Source organism: Scyliorhinus canicula, chromosome 20 (genome assembly GCF_902713615.1).
Source record: "Scyliorhinus canicula chromosome 20, sScyCan1.1, whole genome shotgun sequence".
NCBI lineage: Eukaryota > Metazoa > Chordata > Chondrichthyes > Carcharhiniformes > Scyliorhinidae > Scyliorhinus > Scyliorhinus canicula.
In genome coordinates, this window is record NC_052165.1 from 40696383 (window position 1) to 40722954 (window position 26572).

At 43.2% G+C, this 26572-nt stretch overlaps 1 protein-coding gene across 3 annotated transcripts in view; it reads right to left on the reverse strand.

The window, feature by feature from the left end:
• The window catches only part of rfx4 (regulatory factor X, 4), a 146657-nt gene that overhangs the window by 9706 nt on the left and 110379 nt on the right, over positions 1 to 26572 (reverse strand). For 2 of the 3 annotated variants that reach the window (XM_038781178.1, XM_038781177.1), the window contains 3 exons: positions 26341 to 26493; positions 20898 to 21057; positions 16837 to 16972 (listed from right to left, as the gene is read on the reverse strand). In XM_038781178.1, the coding sequence (XP_038637106.1) occupies positions 16837 to 16972; positions 20898 to 21057; positions 26341 to 26493 (449 nt within the window). The remainder of the gene's footprint in view (positions 1 to 16836; positions 16973 to 20897; positions 21058 to 26340; positions 26494 to 26572) is intronic. The other variant, XM_038781179.1, reaches the window with a different exon arrangement.

Consider the following 26572-nt stretch of genomic DNA (forward strand, 5'->3'; position numbering starts at 1 on the left):
CCAAGGCCTGTCCACCATCTACAAGGCACAAATCAGGAGTGTGCCTGGATGGGTACAGCTCCAAAAAAGTTCAAGAAGTTTGACAATATCCAGGACAAAGCAGCCCACTTGATTGACACATCATCCACCACCTTCAGCATGATGCATCGTGGGAGCAGTGTATACCATCTACAAGATGTACCACAGCAACTCACCAAGGCTCCTTCCAAACTACTTTCCAAACCTGTGACCTCTACCATCTAGAAGGACAAGGGCAGCAGACCCATTGAAGCGCCACCACCTGGAGATTCCCCTCCAAACTACACACCACCATGACTTGGAAATATATTGCCATTCCTTCACTGGGTCAAAACCCTGGAACTCCCTCTCTAACAGACGGTGGGCATACCTATACCACTTGGTCTGCATCCGTTCCATAAGGCAGCTCACCATCTTCTCAAGGGAAATTAGCAATGGACAATAAACGTTGGCCTAGTCAGTGCTGCCCACATCCCGTGAAAGAATAAAATAAATTAGATTAGGTGACAAAAGCTTGGTCAAAGAGGTAGGTTTTAAGGAGCATCTTAAAGGAGGAGTGAGAAGCAGAGAGGTTTGGAAAGAGAACTCTGTTAGGAAAGAGTTAAAATTCCCTGGTACTTAAGTTTGAATTGGGGTTTAATAAATTACACTTATTCTTTAAGCGATTATACCAATATATAAAGGGGTGGCTTTGCTTTGTTGTGGGAAAGTGATTACTGAACACAGTAAACTTGGAGTCAAAGAAGTTCTATTTCTTATTATTTCTTATTATAGAGTTGCTATTGGAGCTTAACAAACTCCACTAGTTAGAGCCTAGGCACGAAGGCACGACCAGACATAGTGGAGCGATTAAAATCTTTATATCCAAGAGGCCAGAATTCGAAGGGCACAGAGATCGCAAAGAGATTTGGAGATGACAAGAGATAGGGAGCAGTGAGGCCATGGAGGGATTTGAAAAGAAGGATGAGAATTTTAAAATCATGGAATTGTTTGACTGGAAGCCAATTTATGTGAGCAAGCAGTGGACCAGCCATATAAACACGGCTGAGGAAACCAGGCTTCTGCACCTGAATTTGACAGATTGGAAGTTACCTTTGACTGCTATCATGTGAGAGCACCTTTAAGAAATGGGTGTTTATAAATGGGTGTGTATATAAATATCTGTAGTGAGAGTACCTTTAAGAAATGGGTGTTTACTACTGCAGTGATGTCAGAGAATAGGTGGAGCTGGGATGTCTGTCAGCTTTTTACTTTCATTTTTGAGCAGGCTGCAGGGTGTGTTTTAGTTTTGTTTTCAGTGTTGGAGCTGAAGCCAGACAGAGCAGGTGTACTGCTGTTCTCTCTGCCATCAAAAGACTATCTCTTGATCATTTCGTGAATTCAGAATTAGAAATGTTTTCAGTAGTGACTTTAATCTGATGTGCTTCTGATAAAGGTTTTGTTTTTAAGTCATATGGATGTTAAAAGGAAAGCTTAAAGTTTTACTTGGTGTTGTAGTCTTTGGGAGTTGTATTTGAATTAATAGTTGCGAAGATGTTCACTGTATGTTTTAAAATGTTAATTTGAGTTCATAGAATAAACATTGTTTTGCTTTAAAAAATACTTTTCCATTTCTGCTGTACCAAACCTGTGGAGTGGGCCATGTGCTCCCCATACCACAATCTATTAAAAGTTGTGGGTCAGGTGAATTCCATGATACACTTTGGGGTTCTCTAAACCCTGGTCCATAACAAATTGGGGGCTCGACGGGGATAAAAGTCTATCTATTGGATTGGCTTAGTGAACTTCGAGACAGTAAGGGGTGAGCATATTGTGGGTGTTTTTCAGGTGTGGTATTTTAGTTTAATTAGGGAGTGTGTTGTGGATAATGGCTCTTTCAGAGGCTCTGACGTTTTTGGGGGTAGAGACGGTCACACACAGTACTTTACGGACAGAGACTAAAAGCAGACTGTTAGATTTGGCAAAAACATTGCAGTTAACATTACCTGACAATATGCGAAAAGATGAGGTAATTATGGCGGTGGCTAAGCATTTAAAGTTGCTTGAGATACAGTTTGACTCATTGTAAATAGCAAAAATTCAGTTGCAACTTAAACAAATGGAACATGACAAAGAATGAAAGCAGCTTGAATATGAAAGAGAGAGAGAGGAAAAAAGAGAGAGAGAGAAGAAAAAAGAGAGAAGAAAGGAAAACAGAAAGAATAGCCCCAGCAGAACAAAAACAAAGAGAAAGGGAGATACAGATCAGGGAAAAAGATAAAGAGAGAGAGTTTGAACTTCAGAAAATGGTCATGAAACATGACAGTCAGTTAAAATTGGCAGACATAAAGGGAAACATACAGTTGGATGATAGTGATGAGGATAGTGATAAAGAACGTCAAAGTCGACGGCTTGGTGGGAATCTATTTAAATATGTCCAAGCATTGCCAAGGTTTGATGAGAAGGAGGTAGAAGCTTTTTTTTTCATTTGAGAAGGTGGCTAAACAAATGAAATGGCCGCAGGACATGTTGGTATTACTGATTCAAACAAAGCTGGTAGATGGTAGGTAGGGCTAGTGAAGTGTTTGCATCACTACTGGAGGAAGTATCTGGGACGTATGAGGAGGTGAAAAAATCTATCTTAGGTGCATATGAGTTAGTGCCTGAAGCTTACAGACAAAGGTTTAGAAATTTAAGGAAAGTACTTGGTGAAACATACATGGAGTTTGGAAGGGTCAGAGTAATTTTGATAGGTGGATAAGGGCTTTGAAAATAGACCAAACGTATGAAGCTCTCAGAGAAATTATACTTTTGGAGGAGTTTAAAAATTCAATTCCTGATGTAGTGAAAATTCATGTGGAAGAGCAGAGGGTTAAAACTGTGAGATTAGCAGCAGAAATGGCAGATGATTATGAATTAGTTCATAAATCAAAGCTTGGTTTCCGACATCAGTTTCAGCCTGTGAGGGATAGAAACTGGGGACATGAGAAATACTCAAGTGGTAAAGGTAAAGATAATCTGATGGGAGATAATAAGGAGCGTGTACTACAGATTAAAAAAGAAAGAGACATGAAAAGTTTCAAATGTTTTCACTGGAATAAACGAGGCCATGTAAAGTCACAATGTTGGTGGTTGAAGAAAAGCACTGGGAAGGCTGATGTGATAACACAGGATAAGACAGTGGGGTTTCTTAAAGGGGTAAAGGAAAGCCCAAGTGAGGCAAAGGAGGTGCAAAAGATTGTACAGCCTGATCAAGAGGTGATTGATAAGAAGGTGCCAGATCTCTTTAAATAATTTACTTGTGTGGGTAAAGTTTACTCATGTGTATCAGGCGGAGCAGGTAAAGAAGTTACAATGTTAAGAGATACAGGAGCTAGTCAATCTTTAATGGTAAGTGATGAGGAGTTATGTTGTTTGGGAAGAATGTTGCCAGAAAATGTGGTAATATGTGGAATTCAGGGTGAGAGGAGTATATAATTATGTAAGGTAAGGTTGGAAAGTCCAGTGAAGAGTAGTGAAGTGGTAGTAGGAGTAATAGAGAAACCATCTTGTCCAGGAATACAGTTGATGTTGGGTAATGACATAGTTGGATCACAGGTGGGAGTGATGCCTACTGTGGTGGACAAGCCAGTGGAAAATCAGACAACTGAAGTGTTGAAGGATGAATATCCTGGGATTGTTCCGGATTGTGTAGTAACAAGGTCACAAAGACACAGGTTAAGACAAGAGGAGAAATTAAAGAGTGAAAATGAAGTTGAAGTGCAATTATCAGAAACGATTTTTGATCAGATGGTTAAAAAAGAACAAGAACAGGTGGAGGATGAGGCAGATATTTTTAGTTCAGGAAAATTGGCGGAGTTACAACAAAAAGATAAAGAAATAAAACTGATGTATCAGAAAGCATACACAGAAGAGGAATCTGAGTGTATACCAGAGTGTTATTACCATAAAAGTAATGTCATGATGAGAAAATGGAGACCCTTACATATGCAGGCGGATTAAAAATGGGCAGAAGTTCATCAAGTAGTATTGCCGGTAGGGTATAGAAAGGAGGTGTTGCGAGTTGCACATGAGGTACCAGTGGGAGATCATTTGGGAATAAGGAAAACTCAAGCTAAAATACAAAATCATTTTTATTGGCCTGGACTACATAAAGATGCAGTTAAATTTTGTCAATCATGTCACACATGTCAAGTGATAGGGAAACCTCAAGCATTGATAAAACCAGTGCCCTCAATACCCATTCCAGCATTTGAGGAACCTTTTACAAGGGTCCTAATTGATTGCATAGGACCACTTCCTAAAACAAAAATTGGGAATCAATATCTTTTGACGATAATGGATGTGTCTACTAGGTTTCCAGAGCCATTCCAATATGTAATATCACAACTAAAAAGATTGTGGAGGAGTTACTTAAATTCTTCACTAGATATGGACTATCCACAGAAAAAGAATCGGATCAAGGATCAAATTTGACCTCAAGATTATTCAAAGAAGTTATGGATAGCTTAGGAATAAAACAATTTAAATCAATTGCGTACCATCCAGAATCGCAGGGAGCGTTAGAAAGGTGACATCAGAAATTAAAGACAATGTTGAGGGCTTATTGTCACGCTTATCCAGAGGATTGGGATAAAGGAATTCCATTTGTACTGTTCGCAATTAGGGATGCACCTAATGAGTCGACCAAATTTAGTCCTTTTGAACTAATTTTTGGTCATAAGGTAAGAGGACCATTTAAATTGATTAAGGAAAAATTGGTGAGTGAGAAATCAGAAATTACATTATTGGATTACGTGTCAAATTTTAGGGAACGATTGAATAGAGCAGCTGAATTGACGAGACAACATTTAAAAGTTGCACAAAATGTGATGAAACGGGTAGCGGACAGAAATCCAAAGTTTGTAGTTTTGCCAGTGGAGATAAAGTTTTCGTGTTGTTACCAGTGGGAGGTGAGCCTTTAAAAGCTAGGATTTGTGGACCTTATCAGATTGAAAGGAAATTAAGTGAGGTGAATATGTCGTAAAAACACCAGATAGAAGGAAGACTCACCGAGTGTGTCATGTGAATATGCTTAAAAGGTACTTTGAAAGGGAAGGCGAGAAAAAGGAGGTTTTAATGGTTCCAGCTCAAACTAAATCCAGATGACTGTGAATTTAACATACCTCAAATTAAATTGGAAAGCGAGGATGTTCTTAAAAATTGGGATAAATTGTTGAGTTACCTTCCAGAGGAAAAACGGACTGACCTGAAAGAGTTATCACATGGGCATATTTGTGGAGATAAATTGGGAAGTGCTAAAATGGCTATACATGATGTAGATGTGGGAAATGCTGCTCCAATTAAACAACATCCATACAGACTTAACCCTTTAAAATTGGCACAGGTTAACAAAGAGATTGAGAGTATGCTTAAAAATGGTATAATTGAAGTGGGTTGCAGACAATCGAGCTCACCCATAGTGATGGTACAAATACCAGACGGTACCCAACAGTTGTGTGTGGACTATAGAAAGGTTGATGCAGTTACAAGAACGGACTCTTATCCTATCCCACGTTTGAAGGAATGCCATTAGAAAATGGGACAATCAGCTTTTATTTCCAAACTGATTTACTTAAAGATTACTGGCAGGTACCTTTATCCAAAGGGGCGAAGGAGATTTCAGCTTTTGTGACTCCAGATGCTATGTACCAATTCAAAGTTATGCCATTTGGCATGAAAAACGCCCCAGCCACATTTCAACGCTTAACTATCCAAATTGTTTCAGGATTACCCAATCGTGCGGGATACATCGACAATCTGGTAATGTTCAGCCAGCCATGGACAGAACATTTGAAACATCTGGTGGAGTTATTCGATTGACTTCAGGAGGCGCGTTTGGTGATAAACCTAGCCAAAAGTGAATTTGGAAAGGCCCAAGTCACTTTCCTTGGTCATACAATCGGACAGGGTCAAATGGTCCCACGGGACGTGAAACAGAAGTTATTGGGGAGTTTCCGATACCCTCAACACGACAGGAAATAATGCGATTTTTTTGGTATGAGTGGATTTTACCGGAAATTTGTACCCAATTTTAGCAGTGTGGTCGCTCCACTGACGGACTTGCTCAAGAAGCATAACAAATTCCAGTGGACAGCGGAGTGTCAACAGGCATTTGACGGCCTGAAGGCTGTGTTAACCATTGCTCCTGTATTAGCCATCCCAAATTATACCAAACCATTCAAAGTGGCGGTTGATGCGAGTGATGTGGGTGTAGGTGCGGTGCTTCTACAAGATGACGACGAAGGGCTAGAGCGGCCTATTGGTTATTTTTCAAAGAAATGAATTCTCACCATAAGAAGTATTCTACGATTGAGAAGGAGACTTTGAGTTTGGTGCTGGCTTTGCAACATTTTCACATTTATGTGACCAGCAATCCATCTGACACTGTTATATATACTGATCATAATCTGCTGACGTTTTTGGAGCGATTCCGGAATAACAATGCACGGCTGTATCGATGGAGTTTATTGTTACAGCCATTTCATTTAAAAATATTACATGTGGGAGGATAAGAAAACGTGATAGCCGATGCTTTGTCACGAATGTGATGACGAGAAGCAATTTCAGTTGGAGGAAGAAAAACAAAAGAAACGGACTGTATTATTATACCTGTTTGCGTGTGTTGTTTTTTGAAACAAAAAAGTATATTTACTGTCTGCATTTCTTTTTTTTTAATAAATTTTGTGTACCCAATTATTTTTTCCAATTAAGGGGCAATTTAACGTGGCCAATCCACCTAACCTGCACATCTTTAGGTTGTGGGGGCGAAACCCACGCAGACACGGGGAGAATGTGCAAACTCCTCACAGACAGTGACCCAGGGCCGGGATTCAAACCCAGGTCCTCAGCGCCGTAGGCAGCAATGCTAACCACTGTGCCACCGTGCCGCCCTCTGTCTGCATTTCTTAAAGGATAGTGAAAAGGTGAAAAATGAAACCATATTTAAGTTGATGGTTGATTTGAGAGAGGTGTCATGTGAGAGTACCTTTCAGAAATGGGTGTTTATAAATGGTTGTGTATATAAATATCTGTAAAGAGAGTACCTTTAAGAAATGGGTGTTTACTACTGCAGTGATGTCAGAGAGTGGGTGGAGCTGGGATGTCTGTCAGCTTTTTACTTTCATTTTTAAGCAGGTTGCAGGGTGTGTTTTAGTTTCATTTTCAGTGTTGGAGCTGAAGCCAGACCAAGCAGGTGTACTGCTGTTCTCTCTGCCATCAAAAGACTATCTCTTGATCATTTGGTGAATTCAGAATTAGAAATGTTTTCAGTCGTGACTTTAACCTGATGTGCTTCCGATAAAGGTTTTGTTTTTAAGTCGTATGGATGTTAAAAAGGAAAGCCTACAGGTTTACTTAGTGCTGTAGACTTTGGGGGTTGTATTTGAATAAATGGTTGCTAAGATATTCGCTATATGTTGTAAAAAGATTAATTGAGTTCATAGAATAAATATTGTTTTCCTTTAAAAAATACTTTTCCATTTCTGCTGTACCACAGCTGTAAATTGGGCCATATGCTCCCCATACCACAATCTATTAAAAGTTGTGGGGCAGGTGAATTCCACGATACACTTTGAGGTTCTCTAAACCCTGGCCTATAACGCTGCTGATGAGGAAATCGCCAAAGATGTTCCGATGTGGGGGACAGATGAAGAATGCACAAGGATGATGGAAACTGAAGCAAAGCAACATTGCAAATGTGGTGGTATTATTGTCTTTGAAAGGTTTGCTGCCCACTCCAGTACGATGAGTAAAAGTGAAGGGAAACATCCTTCCATCAAAATAATTGAAGGTTTTAACAGAATAAATAAAGAGAAACAGGAGGGTTAGTAACCAGATGACACAGTTTTCAAGATAATTAGCAAAATAATCAGAGGTGACTTGATGAGAATTTTTTTTAATACATGGGTTGTTGTGATCTGGAAGGCACTGCAACAGATTTGATAGAAACTTTTAAAAGGGAATTGGGTATTTGGAGAGAAAACTGTTTTTATTTATTCTTTCATGGGGTGTCACTGGCTAGGCCAGCATTTATTGCCCATCCCTAATTGCCCTTGAGAAGGTGATGGTGAGCTTCCTTCTTGTTGTAGGAATATTTGAACAGATATGAGTAAGGGGGACGAGACTAATTGTACATATATTTCAAAGAGCCAGTATAGACCCAATGGCCGTGTCCTATGCTGTATTGCTTTATGATTCAAATAACTATGCTAATCACGCGATGTCAAATGGAGGTGTGCGAAGCTGCTGCCCTGTCAGATTGGATGATTGATGCTTCTGAAGTACAGGTGCATTAGCTGAGAGGAGACATTTTTACGAGCAGAATACATATGCCATTGGATGAAGATTAGATCCTTCAGAAGGTGATGGAACATCCAAACTGCATTGTTAAAACTGAGCAGAGGAATGACAATGGCTAACAGAGGCATGAAGGCAAGCTCTTGTATCATAGTGATAGCGAGTGACTGATTGAAGATGAGGGGCTGTACATGGGGGAAGAATAAAATAGATACTCTAATTGGTGAACTATTAAACAGACCAATTGTAAATGCGTTTATCATCAATGAGCTTTGTGTGTGTCTTAAAAATAGTTGCAAGTCTGATAGTTTCAACATTTTGTTCCTTCCTTCAGCTCATAAACCAATCATCAAATTGGCAAGACACTGTGCATGCTTGTTCGTTATTGCTTAAATAATACATGCCAAGAATAGTTTAGGAATGAGTGAGAGCCAAAGTTCCAAGTTGTAATTTAATACACCAGTCTTCATTGTTACATCTATTACTGCTCATGGAAAATCAGTTTTGGAAAATAAAAGGTCCCATTTTGTCTCCTCTGCCTAAACCAGAGGACTTCACAGATATAGCTTGCTGTGGGACCAGCAATTGTTGGACACTTCCTGAAATAGATTTTTTTTTTGTTCCACATAAATATTCTGATGGTCTCTTTAATCAAAAGACTGATTATTAATTTGACTCAATCCATGTTTCATAAATATAGTACAACAGTGAAAGAACTTTTAACCACAGCCTTATTAAATTGGGTGTCCAGTACATGCCTCTGAATCATGCCACCATGCCAGCAAAGCACTTTTCTCCTACATCTGCCGATAGGTGGTTAGGTGGAGGTTGTAATTCACGGCGTAACTCTGAATCAACTCAAGTGCTCCAAGTGGGATATGTGGGACCACCAGTAAGGGTCCAGGGTGTGATCTGAATCCCTGACCATTCAAGTAATACCTGAAAATTCTTTGGTCCACATTAAAAGAGGCTGATGGATTGAGATGTTTTCAGTGGAGCTCCTTCTTCCCACACCCAGTAACCCCACTCCCCCGCAGAGTGACCAGTGCCCTGCCAGAACACCTGGCCTCACCAGATGTGCAGGCCGAGTGGCACCTGGCATTGATACTGAAACAGAATGATCTCTCATCAGTTCTGTTTAGTTTTGTTGGGGCCAGCACAAGACATCACAGGTATTTACCGAAGGATATTCGATCCACAGATCTGCATAAAGTTTTAAAGTCTAAACTACAGTGATAAATATTTGGGATCTGTTTTAAATTAGCCCTTTTCACATAATAAATTGAAGCAGAAGGAGGCTCCAGTATTCAATGCGAACTCCACTTTCAACTCAACTCCACATTCTTGCCAAATCCCTATATCCCTTGATTCCCAAAGTCCTTGGTTAATGAGCAGCAAGTAACATTCATGCCACACACGTGCCAGGCAATGGCCAACTCCAACAAGAGAGAATCTAACCATCTCCCCATGATATTCAATGGCATTACCATTGCTGAATACCCCACTATCAACAGAATGAAATGAAATGAAAATCGCTTATTGTCACGAGTAGGCTTCAATGAAGTTACTGTCAAAAGCCCCTAGTCGCCACATTCCGGCGCCTGTCCGGGGAGGCTGGTACGGGAATCGAACCGTGCTGCTGGCCTGCTTGGTCTGCTTTAAAAGCCAGCAATTTAGCGCAGTGAGCTAAACCAGCCCGAGGGATTACCATTGACCAGAAATTGAACTGGACCAGCCATATATAAACACTGTGGCTGCAAGAGCAAGTCAGAGGCTGGTAATTCTATGGTGAGTAATTCACCTCCTGACTCTCCAATGCCTGTCCACCATCTACATGGCACAAGTCAGGCGTGTGATAGAAAACCTTCCACCTGCCTGGATGAGTGCAGCTCTAACAACAATCAAGAAGCTCAACACCTTTAAGGACAAAGCAGTCCCACTTAATTGGCATCCCATCCACCTCCCTTAAATGTTCACTCCCTCCACCACTGACGCACAGTGGCAGCCATGTGTACCATCTAAAAGAAGCACTGCAGTAAATCACCAAGGCTCCTTCAACGGCATCTTCCAAACACCTCACCCCGACCATCTAGAAGAACAAGAGCAGTAGATTCATGGGAACACCACCACCTGGAGGTTCCTCTTCAAGTCACTCACCATCCTGACTTGGAAATATACCGCTGTTCCTTCACTGCCATTGGGTCAGAATCCTGGAACTCCCTCCCTAACAGCACTGTGAGTTACCTACACCACATGGACTGCACTGGTTCAAGAAGACGGTTCACCATCACTTTCTCAAGGGAAACTAGGGATGGACAATAAATGCTGGCCTAACCAGCGATACCCACATCCAATGAATGAAGAAACAAAATTATCGAAAGATCTACCTATCTCTGTTTTGCATACTCTCAACAACCGGTTATCCACAAATTCTTGGATAGAGAATTTCCAAAGATTTACAACCTTCTGAGGGTTGAAATGTCTCCTCATCTCAGTTTTAAATGGATGACCCCTTAGCCTGAGATTATGTCCCCTAGTTCTAGACTCTCCAGTCTGGGGAAACAGCCTCCCAGCATCTACCATCAAGCCCAGTAAAAATGTTTACCTGTTTCACTGTCATCTCCTCTCATTCTTCAAAATTCCAGATAATAAAGGCTCATTCTACTCAATCTCACCTCATAAGACTTCCTCATACCGTGAATCAATCTGCTGAACTTCACATTTACATCAAAGTTATTCATTCTCTCTGGGTTATTGTTGTTAAGGGATGCTTTATTACATTAAAGGCACCATATTAATGCAATTTGTAGTTGTTAGAGGGGGAAAGGAAGCTTTTTGTTCGGAACAGTAATTGTCTTTTGCTTGTCCTGAATTTCAGCCCTGTTGGTATCTTTTCCATGGATACTTTCTTTCTTGTGTAAAATGAGGAAGATTCATGCAGGTGAGAGGATGGATTTCCATGGAGCTGTCCTGAAAGCTCTGCCAGATATGCGTCGTATACCCTGTTTATGCACATTACCAGGATTTCATTTCACCTCCAACCGTGTTACAACACATTGGGAGCAGCTCCCAGAGAACCCTCAGCCTTATTGTTATACTATGCTTGTCCTGAGCATGCAAAGCCAGGCTTCACTTCCACTGAGGAATTTTTATTGCAATCCTTTTCTTTTTACAGACCAATTCTGCTTCGTCCTTTTCATAGTCCACTTATTAAAAACTCCCCAAAGCTGAAGAAACTGAAATTCTGAGCAGGTTCATTTACATTCCTTTCACATCTGGGATCTGGGTTTCAGTTCAACCAGGAGTAATGAGGCAGCAATAATCTCTTTCTCTCTTTGTCTCTCTTCCTCTCTCTTGTCGCTTTCTTTCTCTACCTTTGTGTATCTGTCTCTCTCTATTTCGTCTGTCTGTTTATCGCTACATCTGTTCCTCTCTTTCCTTCCCTCTCACTGTCTGTCCATCTCACTTTCTCTCTGTCTGTCTCTTTCTCTCCCCTTCTTTGTTTGTCTCTTCCTCACTTTCTCAGTTTCTCTGAAGCTGTTAGTTTCTCTGACCCTCTCCCTTTCTCTGCGTCATTCTCTGTCCCTCTCTTCTTTTCTCTGTGTCATTCTCTGTCCCTCTCTCCCTTTCTCTGTGTCATTCTCTGTCCCTCTCTCCCTTTCTCTGTGTCATTCTCTGTCCCTCTCTCCCTTTCTCTGTGTCATTCTCTGTCCCTCTCTCTCTCTTTCTCTGTGTCATTCTCTGTCCCTCTCTCCCTTTCTCTGTGTCATTCTCTGTCCCTCTCTTCCTTTCTCAACATCATTCTCTGTGTGATGATATGATCTGCATACTCGTCTGCCATTGGGCCAGAACGTCGGCTTACCATTGGCCCTGGTTGGTCATGTGCCTCTCGACCGATTGGCCGAGAGGCTGAGTTAACCACGCCTCTATCAACGAGGTATAAATGCTCAGAAGCCTGACGATCGTCCCTTTCCACTGTAGACGATCGCCAGGCTGTGTTCTAGTTAATTAAAGCCTGACATTGGTAAATCACTCGCCTCGCGTGCAATCGATGGTGCATCACTCTGTCCCTCTCTTTCTTTCTCTGTGTCATTCTCTGTCCCTCTCTCCCTTTCTCTGTGTCATTCTCTGTCCCTCTCTCCCTTTCTCTGCGTCATTCTCTGTCCCTCTCTTCCTTTCTCTGTGTCATTCTCTGTCCCTCTCTCCCTTTCTCTGCATCATTCTCTGTCCCTCTCTTCCTTTCTCTGCATCATTCTCTGTCCCTCTCTTCCTTTCTCTGCATCATTCTCTGTGTGATGATATGATCTGCATACTCGTCTGCCATTGGGCCAGAACGTCGGCTTACCATTGGCCCTGGTTGGTCATGTGCCTCTCGACCGATTGGCCGAGAGGCTGAGTTAACCACGCCTCTATCAACGAGGTATAAATGCTCAGAAGCCTGACGATCGTCCCTTTCCACTGTAGACGATCGCCAGGCTGTGTTCTAGTTAATTAAAGCCTGACATTGGTAAATCACTCGCCTCGCGTGCAATCGATGGTGCATCACTCTGTCCCTCTCTTTCTTTCTCTGTGTCATTCTCTGTCCCTCTCTCCCTTTCTCTGTGTCATTCTCTGTCCCTCTCTCCCTTTCTCTGCGTCATTCTCTGTCCCTCTCTTCCTTTCTCTGTGTCATTCTCTGTCCCTCTCTCCCTTTCTCTGCATCATTCTCTGTCCCTCTCTTCCTTTCTCTGCATCATTCTCTGTCCCTCTCTTCCTTTCTCTGTGTCATTCTCTGTCCCTCTCTCCCTTTCTCTGCGTCATTCTCTGTCCCTCTCTTCCTTTCTCTGTGTCATTCTCTGTCCCTCTCTCCCTTTCTCTGCGTCATTCTCTGTCCCTCTCTCCCTTTCTCTGCGTCATTCTCTGTCCCTCTCTCCCTTTCTCTACGTCATTCTCTGTCCCTCTCTCCCTTTCTCTGTGTCATTCTCTGTCCCTCTCTCCCTTTCTCCTAGTCATTCTCAGTCCCTCTCTTCCTTTCTCTGTGTCATTCTCTGTCCCTCTCTCCCTTTCTCTGCGTCATTCTCTGTCCCTCTCTCCCTTTCTCTGCGTCATTCTCTGTCCCTCTCTCCCTTTCTCTGTGTCATTCTCTGTCCCTCTCTCCCTTTCTCTGTGTCATCCTCTGTCCCTCTCTCCCTTTCTCTGTGTCATTCTCTGTCCCTCTCTCCCTTTCTCTGTGTCATTCTCTGTCCCTCTCTCCCTTTCTCTGTGTCATTCTCTGTCCCTCTCTCCCTTTCTCTGCGTCATTCTCTGTCCCTCTCTTCCTTTCTCTGTGTCATTCTCTGTCCCTCTCTCCCTTTCTCTGCGTCATTCTCTGTCCCTCTCTCCCTTTCTCTGCGTCATTCTCTGTCCCTCTCTCCCTTTCTCTGCATCATTCTCTGTCCCTCTCTTCCTTTCTCTGCATCATTCTCTGTCCCTCTCTTCCTTTCTCTGCATCATTCTCTGTGTGATGATATGATCTGCATACTCGTCTGCCATTGGGCCAGAACGTCGGCTTACCATTGGCCCTGGTTGGTCATGTGCCTCTCGACCGATTGGCCGAGAGGCTGAGTTAACCACGCCTCTATCAACGAGGTATAAATGCTCAGAAGCCTGACGATCGTCCCTTTCCACTGTAGACGATCGCCAGGCTGTGTTCTAGTTAATTAAAGCCTGACATTGGTAAATCACTCGCCTCGCGTACAATCGATGGTGCATCACTCTGTCCCTCTCTTTCTTTCTCTGTGTCATTCTCTGTCCCTCTCTCCCTTTCTCTGTGTCATTCTCTGTCCCTCTCTCCCTTTCTCTGCGTCATTCTCTGTCCCTCTCTTCCTTTCTCTGTGTCATTCTCTGTCCCTCTCTCCCTTTCTCTGCATCATTCTCTGTCCCTCTCTTCCTTTCTCTGCATCATTCTCTGTCCCTCTCTTCCTTTCTCTGTGTCATTCTCTGTCCCTCTCTCCCTTTCTCTGCGTCATTCTCCGTCCCTCTCTTCCTTTCTCTGTGTCATTCTCTGTCCCTCTCTCCCTTTCTCTGCGTCATTCTCTGTCCCTCTCTTCCTTTCTCTGTGTCATTCTCTGTCCCTCTCTCCCTTTCTCTGCATCATTCTCTGTCCCTCTCTCCCTTTCTCTGTGTCATTCTCTGTCCCTCTCTCCCTTTCTCTGTGTCATTCTCTGACCCTCTCCCTTTCTCTGCATCATTCTCTGTCCCTCTCTTCTTTTCTCTGCGTCATTCTCTGTCCCTCTCTCCCTTTCTCTGCGTCATTCTCTGTCCCTCTCTCCCTTTCTCTGCGTCATTCTCTGTCCCTCTCTCCCTTTCTCTGTGTCATTCTCTGTCCCTCTCTTCCTTTCTCTGTGTCATTCTCTGTCCCTCTCTCCCTTTCTCTGTGTCATTCTCTGTCCCTCTCTTCCTTTCTCTGTGTCATTCTCTGTCCCTCTCTCCCTTTCTCTGTGTCATTCTCTGTCCCTCTCTCCCTTTCTCTGCGTCATTCTCTGTCCCTCTCTTCCTTTCTCTGTGTCATTCTCTGTCCCTCTCTTCCTTTCTCTGCGTCATTCTCTGTCCCTCTCTTCCTTTCTCTGCGTCATTCTCTGTCCCTCTCTTCCTTTCTCTGTGTCATTCTCTGTCCCTCTCTCCCTTTCTCTGTGTCATTCTCTGTCCCTCTCTTCTTTTCTCTGTGTCATTCTCTGTCCCTCTCTCCCTTTCTCCGTGTCATTCTCTGTCCCTCTCTCCCTTTCTCTGTGTCATTCTCTGTCCCTCTCTCCCTTTCTCTGTGTCATTCTCTGTCCCTCTCTTCTTTTCTCTGTGTCATTCTCTGTCCCTCTCTCCCTTTCTCCGTGTCATTCTCTGTCCCTCTCTCCCTTTCTCTGTGTCATTCTCTGTCCCTCTCTCCCTTTCTCTGTATCATTCTCTGTCCCTCTCTCCCTTTCTCTGCGTCATTCTCTGTCCCTCTCTTCCTTTCTCTGTGTCATTCTCTGTCCCTCTCTCCCTTTCTCTGCGTCATTCTCTGTCTCTCTCTCCCTTTCTCTGCGTCATTCTCTGTCCCTCTCTTCCTTTCTCTGTGTCATTCTCTGTCCCTCTCTCCCTTTCTCTGCGTCATTCTCTGTCCCTCTCTTCCTTTCTCTGCGTCATTCTCTGTCCCTCTCTCCCTTTTTCTGTGTCATTCTCTGTCCCTCTCTCCCTTTCTCTGTGTCATCCTCTGTCCCTCTCTCCCTTTCTCTGTGTCATTCTCTGTCCCTCTCTCCCTTTCTCTGTGTCATTCTCTGTCCCTCTCTCCCTTTCTCTGTGTCATTCTCTGTCCCTCTCTCCCTTTCTCTGCGTCATTCTCTGTCCCTCTCTTCCTTTCTCTGTGTCATTCTCTGTCCCTCTCTCCCTTTCTCTGCGTCATTCTCTGTCCCTCTCTCCCTTTCTCTGCGTCATTCTCTGTCCCTCTCTCCCTTTCTCTACGTCATTCTCTGTCCCTCTCTCCCTTTCTCTGTGTCATTCTCTGTCCCTCTCTCCCTTTCTCCTAGTCATTCTCAGTCCCTCTCTTCCTTTCTCTGTGTCATTCTCTGTCCCTCTCTCCCTTTCTCTGCGTCATTCTCTGTCCCTCTCTCCCTTTCTCTGCGTCATTCTCTGTCCCTCTCTCCCTTTCTCTGTGTCATTCTCTGTCCCTCTCTCCCTTTCTCTGTGTCATCCTCTGTCCCTCTCTCCCTTTCTCTGTGTCATTCTCTGTCCCTCTCTCCCTTTCTCTGCGTCATTCTCTGTCCCTCTCTTCCTTTCTCTGTGTCATTCTCTGTCCCTCTCTCCCTTTCTCTGCGTCATTCTCTGTCCCTCTCTCCCTTTCTCTGCGTCATTCTCTGTCCCTCTCTCCCTTTCTCTACGTCATTCTCTGTCCCTCTCTCCCTTTCTCTGTGTCATTCTCTGTCCCTCTCTCCCTTTCTCCTAGTCATTCTCAGTCCCTCTCTTCCTTTCTCTGTGTCATTCTCTGTCCCTCTCTCCCTTTCTCTGCGTCATTCTCTGTCCCTCTCTCCCTTTCTCTGCGTCATTCTCTGTCCCTCTCTCCCTTTCTCTGTGTCATTCTCTGTCCCTCTCCCTTTCTCTGTGTCATTCTCTGTCCCTCTCTCCCTTTATCTGTGTCATTCTCTGTCCCTCTCTCCCTTTCTCTGTGTCATTCTCTGTCCCTCTCTCCCTTTCTCTTTCTGCCCTCTGTCTATCTCTCTTGTTCTGTCTGTCTGTCTTCCTCCAAGTGAAATGAGTTTGGTTAATCTTGATCCATGGACACAAGTTAATAGCACAAACCAGACTGGATCAATTTATGTGTGTTTAAAGAGCACCTTAGAATCGCAAAGTTTTTCATAGCCAATGAATCATTTCTGATATTCAGTATCCTTGTTTTGTAAAGTTGATATTTCCTTTCCATTGTTCATTATAAAACACATTGTTATCAGACAGATTCATTATCAACAGGGTATTTGCGAAATATGATAATACAAGCCAAAGCAAAGAGAGACAAACCTGTGAGGTGCTCCTGTGATAAGCAGGATACGGCAACGGAGAGGAAAGGCTGTCGTGTGTTAGAGCTGGGTACTGACTCTGAATGGGAAGTGGGGGCTGATTGCTGTAACTACCATAGCTGTACCCTCCTGTGTACCTATAAGAAAACAGGTTGTCAAAATGATTGCATAATTTGTTGCCATAAACATAAAACTTAAATCGTATGACAGTGCCTGCTTTGGCTCATCAGTTGAGATATCGGCTCTTCATTGAAAGAGCAACACCAAAATCAATTAAATGAAAAGTATTACTCGTTCCAATTCACATCATGGGGTTGAGTTTGTAACCAAGCCCATCCATTGGAAATGGGCAATGCAATCAGTGTTGGGACCCTTGATTTTTCTGATTTATGTAAACGCTTTTGAGATGGCTGTTGAGGGCAAAATCTCTAAATTTGCAGATGATACAAAGCTAGGGAGAATAGTGAATTATGAGGATGATGCTGAGCGACTTCAGAGGGACATTGACAAGTTGGCCAAAAAGGTAGACACTTGGCAGATGCATTTTAATGTAGAGAAATGTGAGGTAATGCATTTTGGGAGAATAAACATGGGCCGACAATAGAGGCTCAAAGGTGCAACTTTGAGGGGACTACAGGAGCAGAGGGACCTCAGGGTTCAAGTGCGTAATTCTCTGAAGGTGGTCATGCAAGTTGAAATAGTTGTTGAGAAGCCTTACTGATTCCTTGGGTTTATAAATAGAGGCATTGCGTATAAAAGCAGCACCTCGACAAATCAGACCACATTTGGAGTATTGTGTTCAGTTCTGTGCATCTTATTTAAGGAAGGATGTTAAAGCCCTAGAGAGAGAGTGCAGAGGAGATTTACTAGGATGACACCAGCAATGAAAAATTTAGAAAGAAGGAAAGATTAGAGAAATTGGGCTTGTTCTCCTTGGAGCAGAGAAGATTAAGAGGTGACCATATTGAGGCGTTCAAAATTATGAACAATTTTGACAGGGTAAAGAAGGATATTCCATTTCCACTCATTGGTAAGTTAGTGACCAGGGGGGTCACAATTTCAAAATGGTCAGCAAGACAGCTAGGAATGAGATGAGGAGAAACTTCTTTACTCAGAGTTGTTGGGATTTGGAATGCCCTGCCTGGGAGAGTGGTGGAGGTGGATTCCAATGGAGGTTTCAAAAGAGAGCCAGCTATATATTTGGTTCAATTTAGAGGGCTATGGAGATGTGGCTGGGGAAAGGGACTAGCTAGGTAGCTCCTTCAGGAGCTGGTGCAGACACAATGGGCTGAATGGCCTCCTTTTGCGCTGTAAAATTCTATGGTTCTATTCTATAACTTCAGTTTTCCATCCTCAATATCCATGCACGTAGGCCAGGGAGTGGTTCCCACTGCCACTTTTTATCCAGGGTCCCCTGTAGGAACACATGCACCAGGAACAACAGGACTAAATGGCCTGCCACTGGTGAACAAAGCCAGTGAGGTGAGACCAAAGTGCTGGCGACAGGCGTGAAACTGACTCTTGCCGTGAATCTGTCACCTCGGGAGAGGAAGGAAAGTCACTGAGTTAAATGCTCAAAAGCCACATAATGAAACTGTGTATTACCCATCAACAATTGTAACCTCTTGATTCTTTTTGTGACCTTAGCACAAGTTTTAAATCTTAGGAATATTCAGCAGCTGATATTATTTCTAGTATATCGGCTGGCTGTACATAGGACAGAATGTGTACATGCATCAAAATAATCTAATCCATTCAGCGGAAACATGTATCAGCAGCAGAAGCAGGTACACAGGTGTACCAGTGGAGGGAGATACACAGGTTTGCCCGGAGAGGTAACTACACAGCTGTTACAGTGAAGGTACAGATGTTACAGTACAGGGAGGTACACAGTTGTTACAGTACAGGGATGTACACAGCTGTTACAGTACAGGGAGATATAGAGATGGAACAATAGAGGGAGGATATTGTGATACTGAGAGAAAGCCAACTTTATATAGATAAACCAACTATAAAATATCTAAATGGAGGGTGATTGCAAAGGTATTTGGATGTCTGATACGGGAGGTGCAAATGGTTAGTCTGCAGGGACAACTAGTGATTAGGAAGGTGTTATGACACCGTGGACTAGTGTGTGGTCAATTCCAGTCCCAAGTGCACCGGAGTCATAACACAAGTGAATTAACCAATAATTCTTATCAAAATGCCCAAAGTGTTTGGCCCTTGGCTGCCTATAAATCACAATCACCAAGTTTGTAAATGTAAGCATGATTATTGTTTATTTATAACAAGAACTCTAAAGAAATATGCAGTGGACACAACTGGTTCATGACAAGTTTATACCTAAGACCCACGTTACCTTGCTTCACCCTCTATACTCACACACAAGACAGGGAAACACAGATGGGTGGAAAGCGCTAAACATCATAATTGGAGGGAAGAAAGCGTCTTTGTTCCCGATGGTGGTTTTTAACACACGTTTCTTTTAGCACACTGGGCTAAATCGCTGGCTTTTAAAGCAGACCGAGGCAGGCCAGCCTCCCCGAACAGGCGCCGGAATGTGGCGACTAGGGGCTTTTCACAGGAACTTCATTTGAAGCCTACTTGTGACAATAAGCGATTTTCATTTCATTTTCATTTCATTTGTAGATTAAAGGCCTTGGTTTACAGCCTGTAATGATCTTCTTTGTAGATTCATTCATTCAGCTACTCTGTAGTTCAAAAATGCAGCACTCACAATATTCCTGGTTAGGTACCTTACTTCACATCAAACTATCCTTTCAGCTCGTGGTTTGTCTTCAGGCCTCTGTAGTCCCAGGAAAACAGCACCCAGAGGCTTTCTGGAGAGAGAGTCATCCCTCACAGTGGCCTTCTGGAGAGAGTTAGCTGGATATTTCTGGACAGCGTTAGCTGAATCCTTCTGGAGACAGTTAGTTGGATGCCTTCACTAAGCCAGAATCAAAACTGAAACCTTGGGACTCTCAACAGAATTCCAGTGGAATAATATCCAATCACCACCTGTTACCAGGCAGGGCACAGCTTTTTAGGCCAATTCGTTAGCCACCAGCCAAATTAATCAACCGAGTCCCAACCCAGCTCTCTCAGTGGTGCCAGCCAGTCTAGAATCCCTGTTTAAACCAGCATAGCCTTTGGATTATTCTGTTTGAATTAAAGATACAGGATGTTTGCCTTAAATTCAGATGTCCATTCATCATCCATTGATGAAAATGGCAAAAATAAATAAAGGAGAAATAAGAGAATAAGCAGGGAATATAGGAAGCTGTCATTTCTTACAATGGCATGTTGTAATTTCTTACAAGGGGAATGGAATATAATAGCAGAGATATTTTGCTACAGTGTTTGGGTGAGACCATATCTGGAGTACCATATACGGTTATGTTCTCCTATTTAAGGAAGTACATAATTGGAATAGAAACAGTTCAGAGAAGGGTCACTTGACTGATTCATGGGATGAACAGGTTATCTTATGAGGAAAGGATGGACAGGTTGGGCCTGTATCCATTGGAGTTTAGAAGCATGAGAAGTGATCTTAATGAAATATATAAAATCCTAAAGGGCAGAGGACAGAGTGGATGCTGAATGGATGTCTTACCTTGTAGGAGGGCCTAGAGCTAAGGAACACTGATTTAAAATTAATGGGTTTCCCATTTATGACGGAGATGAGAAGAAACCTTTTCTCTCAGAGGGTCATTAGTCTGTGGAATTCCCATCTCCAGAGAGTGGTGGAGTCAGGATCAATTAATATTTTTAAGGCAAAAGTAGATTGACTCCCTTGTTAGCTGATATTGGAAGTAAGCAGGAAAGTGACGTTGAGGCCACAATCAGATCATCCATGATCCTAATGAATGGGGGAGCAGGCCCGAGAGGCCGAATGGCCTATTCTGACTCCCAATTTGTATGTTCGTATATTCATACAGCATATCGATTTAGTTCACAATTTCATGTCCAGTTACAAGTCTGCTCCACCATGTTAAGGAGCCCAACCAACACCAGAAACCTAATTCAATAAACCATTGGGTGACTAAGAAGTGAAAGACCTACCCATGTTCCTCTCTGTGTGGGTAGACTGGCATTCTGTGAGTTGAGGACGCTGTGGGCACATTATTGCTTCTCATACAGGGTAGCGGCTGTGGGCTGTCAGGTGGTGCGGAGCCTGTTGTAACAGTATACGTCAGAGACCAAGTGTATGATTGGACTGCTCCTGGCAAAACAAAGATTCATAAACACCTAGGGACAGCAGACTAAACTATCATACAATTCCTTAAATTGAACGTAATTGTAACAGGAGCAGACGTCTTAACTGGACACACAATCATAGTCCTATTGAAAGAATATTTTTAGAATAACTTTAAAAATATATATATGTTTGCTCATGACATTCGGGAGTTCCATATAAATAATTTGTGTGGGAAAATACATAAAGCTGCAACAACCTGGACTGTAATCTGGTTACGAATGATAAACAAGAGATGAAGAATATCAACTTGAGTATAAGATCAAAGGGAAGATTTTCATTTATATAGCTTCTTATCATCTCCTCTGTCTGCTCATTCTCATGGTGCATGGCCTCAAACACTAGTGGATGAGGGTGTTCCAAAGCTTTGCTGAACAGACAATCAAGCACTTTTGCAGGGCAGTCACTGTTGTAATGGAGAAAACATGGCAACCAATTTGTTCACAGGAAACTCCCACAAACAGCAAAGACATCATGAGAAGATCATTCGTTTAAGTGTTTGAGGGATAAACATTGTCCAGGATACGGGGAAGCTCTTCTTTGAAATTGTGCCGTGGGACCTTTGCCGTTCATCTGCGAGAGCAGAAAGCCTCATTTTAAATTCTCACCTAAATGACAGCACCTCCAAAAGTGTGTCAGCTGAGATTACTGTGCTCAGGCCTTTGGAGTAGGGGCTTCAACCAAAGAACAAAGAAAAGTACAGCACAGCAACAGGCCCTTCAGCCCTCCAGGCCTGTGCCGACCATGCTGCCCGTCTAAACTAAAATCTTCTGCACTTCTGGGGTCCGTATCCCTCTATTCCCATCCTAATCATGTATTTGTCAAGATGCCCCTTAAACGTCACTATCGTCCCTGCTTCCACCACCTCCTCCGGCAGCGGGTTACAGACACCCACTACCTCTGTGTAACAAACTTGCCTCATACATCTCCTCTAAATCTTGCCCCTTGCATCTTGAATCTATGCTCCCTAGTAATTGACCCCTCTACCCTGGGAAAAAGCCTCTGACTATCCACTCTGTCTATGCCCCTCATAATTTTGTAGACCTCTATCAGGTCGCCCCTCAACCTCCTTCGTTCCAGTGAGAACAAACCGAGTTTATTCAACCTCTCCTCCTAGCTAATGCCCTCAATACCAGGCAACATCCTGGTAAATCTCTTCTACACCCTCTCTAAAGTCTCCACATCCTTCTGGTAGTGTGGCGACCAGAATTGAACACTATACTCCAAGTGTGGCCTAACTAAGGTTCTATACAGCTGCAACATGATTTGCCAATTTTAATACTCAATGCCTCGGCCAATGAAGGCAAGCATGCCGTATGTTTTCTTGACTACCTTCTCCACCTGTGTTGCCCCTTTCAGTGACCGGTGGACCTGTACACCTAGATCTCTCTGACCGTCAATACTCTTGAGGGTTTTATCATTCACTGTATATTCCCTACCTGCATCAGACCTTCCAAAATGCATTACCTCACATTTGTCTGGATTAAACTCCATCTGCCATCTCACCGACCAAATCTCGAAACGATCTAAATCCTACTGTATTCTCTGACAGCCCTCATCGCTATCCGCAATTCCACCAACCTTTGTGTCGTCTGCAAACTTACTAATCGGACCAGTTATATTTTCCTCCAAATCATTTATATGTACAATGAACAGCAACGGTCCCAGCACTTTTCCCTGCGGAACACCACTTGTCACAGCCCTTCAATCAGAAAAGCACCCTTCCATTGCTACTCTCTGCCTTCTATAACCTAGCCAGTTCTTCCATCTTGCCAGCTCACCCCTGATCCCATGTGACTTCATCTTTTGTACCAGTCTGCTATGAGGCACCTTGTCAAAGGCCTAACTAGTCCATATGGACAACATCCATGCATCAATCATCTTTGTCACCTCCTCGTAAAATTCTATCAAGTTAGTGAGACATGACCTCCCCTTCACAAAACCGTGCTGCCTCTCGCTAATACGTCCATTTGCTTCCAAATGGGAGTAGATCCTGTCTCGAAGAATTCTCTCCGCTAATTTCCCTACCACTGATGTAAGGCTCACCTGCCTGTAGTTCCCTGGATTATCCTTGTTACCCTTCTTAAACAAAGGAACAACATTGGCTATTCTCCAGTCCTCCGGGACATCACCTGAAGACAGTGAGGATCCAAAGACTTCTGTCAAGGCCTCAGCAATTTCCTCTCCAGCCTCTTTCAGTATACTGGGGTAGATCCCATCAGGCCCTGGGGACTTACCTACCTTAATATTTTTCAAGACGCCCAACACCTCGTCTTTTTGGATCTCAATGTGACCTAGGCTATTTACACACCCTCCTCCAGACTCAACATCCACCAATTCCTTCTCTTTGGTGAATACTGATACCATCACCTTCTGATTCAGAGGCAGGGATACTTCTCACTGAACCACAGCAGGGAGGGCTAAATTGAATTAGATGAGCACTTGAAAAGAAAAGGTCTGGGGAAAGAGCAGCTTAGTGGGACTAATGGAAAGCTCTGTCAGAGAGCCTACACAGACACAGACACAATGGGTCACACCAATACGCAGTAGCTGCAGCATATCTGATCGACAGTCCATGAAAACCAAGAGCAGCATTTGGCATCTGGTTCTCTCATAGCCATACATAAGATACTCGTGTTCTTTCACCATCGTTGAGTCAGAGTCATTACAGCAGAGAAGAGGCCATTTGGACCATCAAATCCATGCTCCAGCCACTAACATTCCTGCCCCCCCCCCCCCCCCCTGCCCCCGCCCGCCTCACTCCTGCTCTACCCCTGTCACCCTACAAGTTTATTTCCCTCATGAGCCCCTCCAACCCCCTTTTGAAATCATTCCCGTCTCTGGTTCCACCACCCTCAATGGGCAATGGGTTCCCGGTCATTCTCATTCACTGCGCAAAGTTCTTTCCCACATCCCATGTATCTCTTGCCCAAAACCTTTAATCTTTGTATAATCAGCTAATGGGTACACCTTTTCCTTTGGCTACCTTATCTGAATCTATCATAATGTTGCCCACCTCTATCCCGTCAAGCTCCTTTGCTCCAAGGAGAACAACACTAGCTTCTCCAAACTAATCTTGTATTTAAATCCCTCATCCTTGGAAGCTCTCTGGTAAACCTTCTCTGCAACCTCTCAAGGATCCCTCACATCCTTCCTACAGTATCAGAACTGGATTCAATGCTCTAGTTGTGGCATAACCAGAGCTTTATACATTCAGGATGACTTCCCAAGATCGTAAGTCGTAAGAGGAGAAGGATGCCATTCAGCCCTTCGAGCCTGCTCTGCCATTCAACTAGATCATGGTTGATCTTCTAACTCAATGTCATTTTCCCGCATTATCCCCATATCCCTTGATATCTTTAGTATCTACTCAATACCTCAATGCCGTATGCTTTGCGAATTAATCAAATTCACTGTTTGCAACCCCTGGTAAGTCTGTATCCTGAAATTGCCTATTTAACAGCACTCTGGGAGCTTTGTCAGCAAGAGGCTGCATGGTTCTGGAAAGCCCATGCCCTCCTTTGCAAGGGATTTTAGAATCCCAGAGTGCTACAGCACCGAAGAGGACATTCAGCCCATTGTATCTCCGCCAGTACAACTAGTACAACTACTGCTCATTCTCCATAGCCCTGCAAAAAGGTAACACTCTTACATCTTCCAAAATGCACACCCAACCCATGTGTAAATTTGCCCAGGATATTTTAACACAAGTGTGTGAGGACTATGTGTGCAGAGGTGGGCTGGTTAGAAGGATCACCTCAGTTCTCTAACACTGCAGCCCAGTTCCCAAGATTGTTTAAAAGCCCCCTAAACCTCACCCCTCACCCTCCTATCCACCCCAATGCCATCCTATGCCCCTTCAGATCATCCATGCAACCCCATGACAGCTCTATGCCCCCATGAATCTTTTATTTCCACTCACCCATAATGCACCATATAAATGTTCTCAGGGGTCATACAATTGCGATGGGAATTATTTTAAAATACTTTAAAAAAACTAACAATTTAATAAAACTCTGAATTCAAACACGCTATCATTGCTGCGAGAAAGAGAAAAAGACTAGTACCTCCTCCCTAAAAGTTGTAATCCTTTAAGTTCTCATTAGAGTTGTAAATAAATAAGAAAAACATCAAAGGCATATTCTATTATTACAGTTCTTCAAAAAGTCCCAAGTATTTTTGGTTCAATAGATCACCCGCTGAGCTGAAGCCATTATTGGCTTTTGAAAGCCAGCCAAGCATTCATTAATGCTACAGCTGCCAAAGCAAAAGCTTCCAGCTAAATTGCCTGAATTTACCAGAACTGAATGGTGTCCCATTCCATTTGCAAAGTTTTTTCCTTTTTTTTTTCATAGATTTAGTGCACCCAATTCATTTTTTCCAATTAAAGGGCAATTTAGTGTGGCCAATTCACCTACCCTACATATCTTTGGGTTGTGGGGGTGAAACCCACGCAAACATGGGGAGAATGTGCAAACTCCACATGGACAGTGACCCAGAGCCAAAGTTGAGTGCCTGTCAATCAATGCAGGGGAGCAAGTGCAGAGATTGTTATCAACTTTTCAAAAGTAGGGTTTTTTAATAGCCAGAGTTGCCAGTCAATTTAAATCATAGCACAAAATGCAACCAGATCATGGTTGATCTTCTACCTCAATGTCATTTTTCCGCGTTATCCCCAGACCCCTTGATATCTTTAATATCTACTCAAAACCTCTGACATGACTTGTTTCACATCACTTTACATTTTAATTTATTATGACACTTTCTTCAAAGGAAAAAGCACTGTCATGAATGACAACACATGCAATGATGGTTAACTTACCTTTGATGAACAGATCTCTATGATGAATCACTGTACTCAAACACATTTACATGACAACACAGTATCCAATAGTGGCATCCAAAGATGTCAAAACATTTTACATTTACCTTTCAGAATGTTTCCAACTCCTGGGCAGGCTTCCCTCAGTAGTCACAAACCCCCCAAGGTGGTCTTTTTTTTAAATACAAATTTCATGTGGTGCTCACTTTGGAAGACCCGCAAAAAGGTCACGCCGATAATGATGTGGTGTTGGGAAAGCAGAGGAAAATTGGTTTTCCAGCAAAAAAACGAAATCACCTTTCACAACCCGATTCATATCTCCATTGGGGAGACAGAAATCCGGCCCATTCTCTTCACTATTCATTAATCCCGCACTTACACACTTTCCCTCCCTTATTTCCTCGGGACTGTAGCATTCTGTTGCTCACCTGGTGCTGTTAATCCAGTGTATTCGGGAGACTGGCTGCTGACAGGTGAGGCCGGTTGAATTTCCGCAGTGACAGATTTTGCAGGAGAGAAAGGGCCTGGTGATTGTGTTTGAGGGCTCTGATCTGACTGTCCCGCATCTTCCCTTCTGTCTCCTGCACATTGATATAAAGATCCAGAGTGTTCATCAGTGATTGGTCAGTGCTGATGGTTAGCCATTGGCATAAACATCTC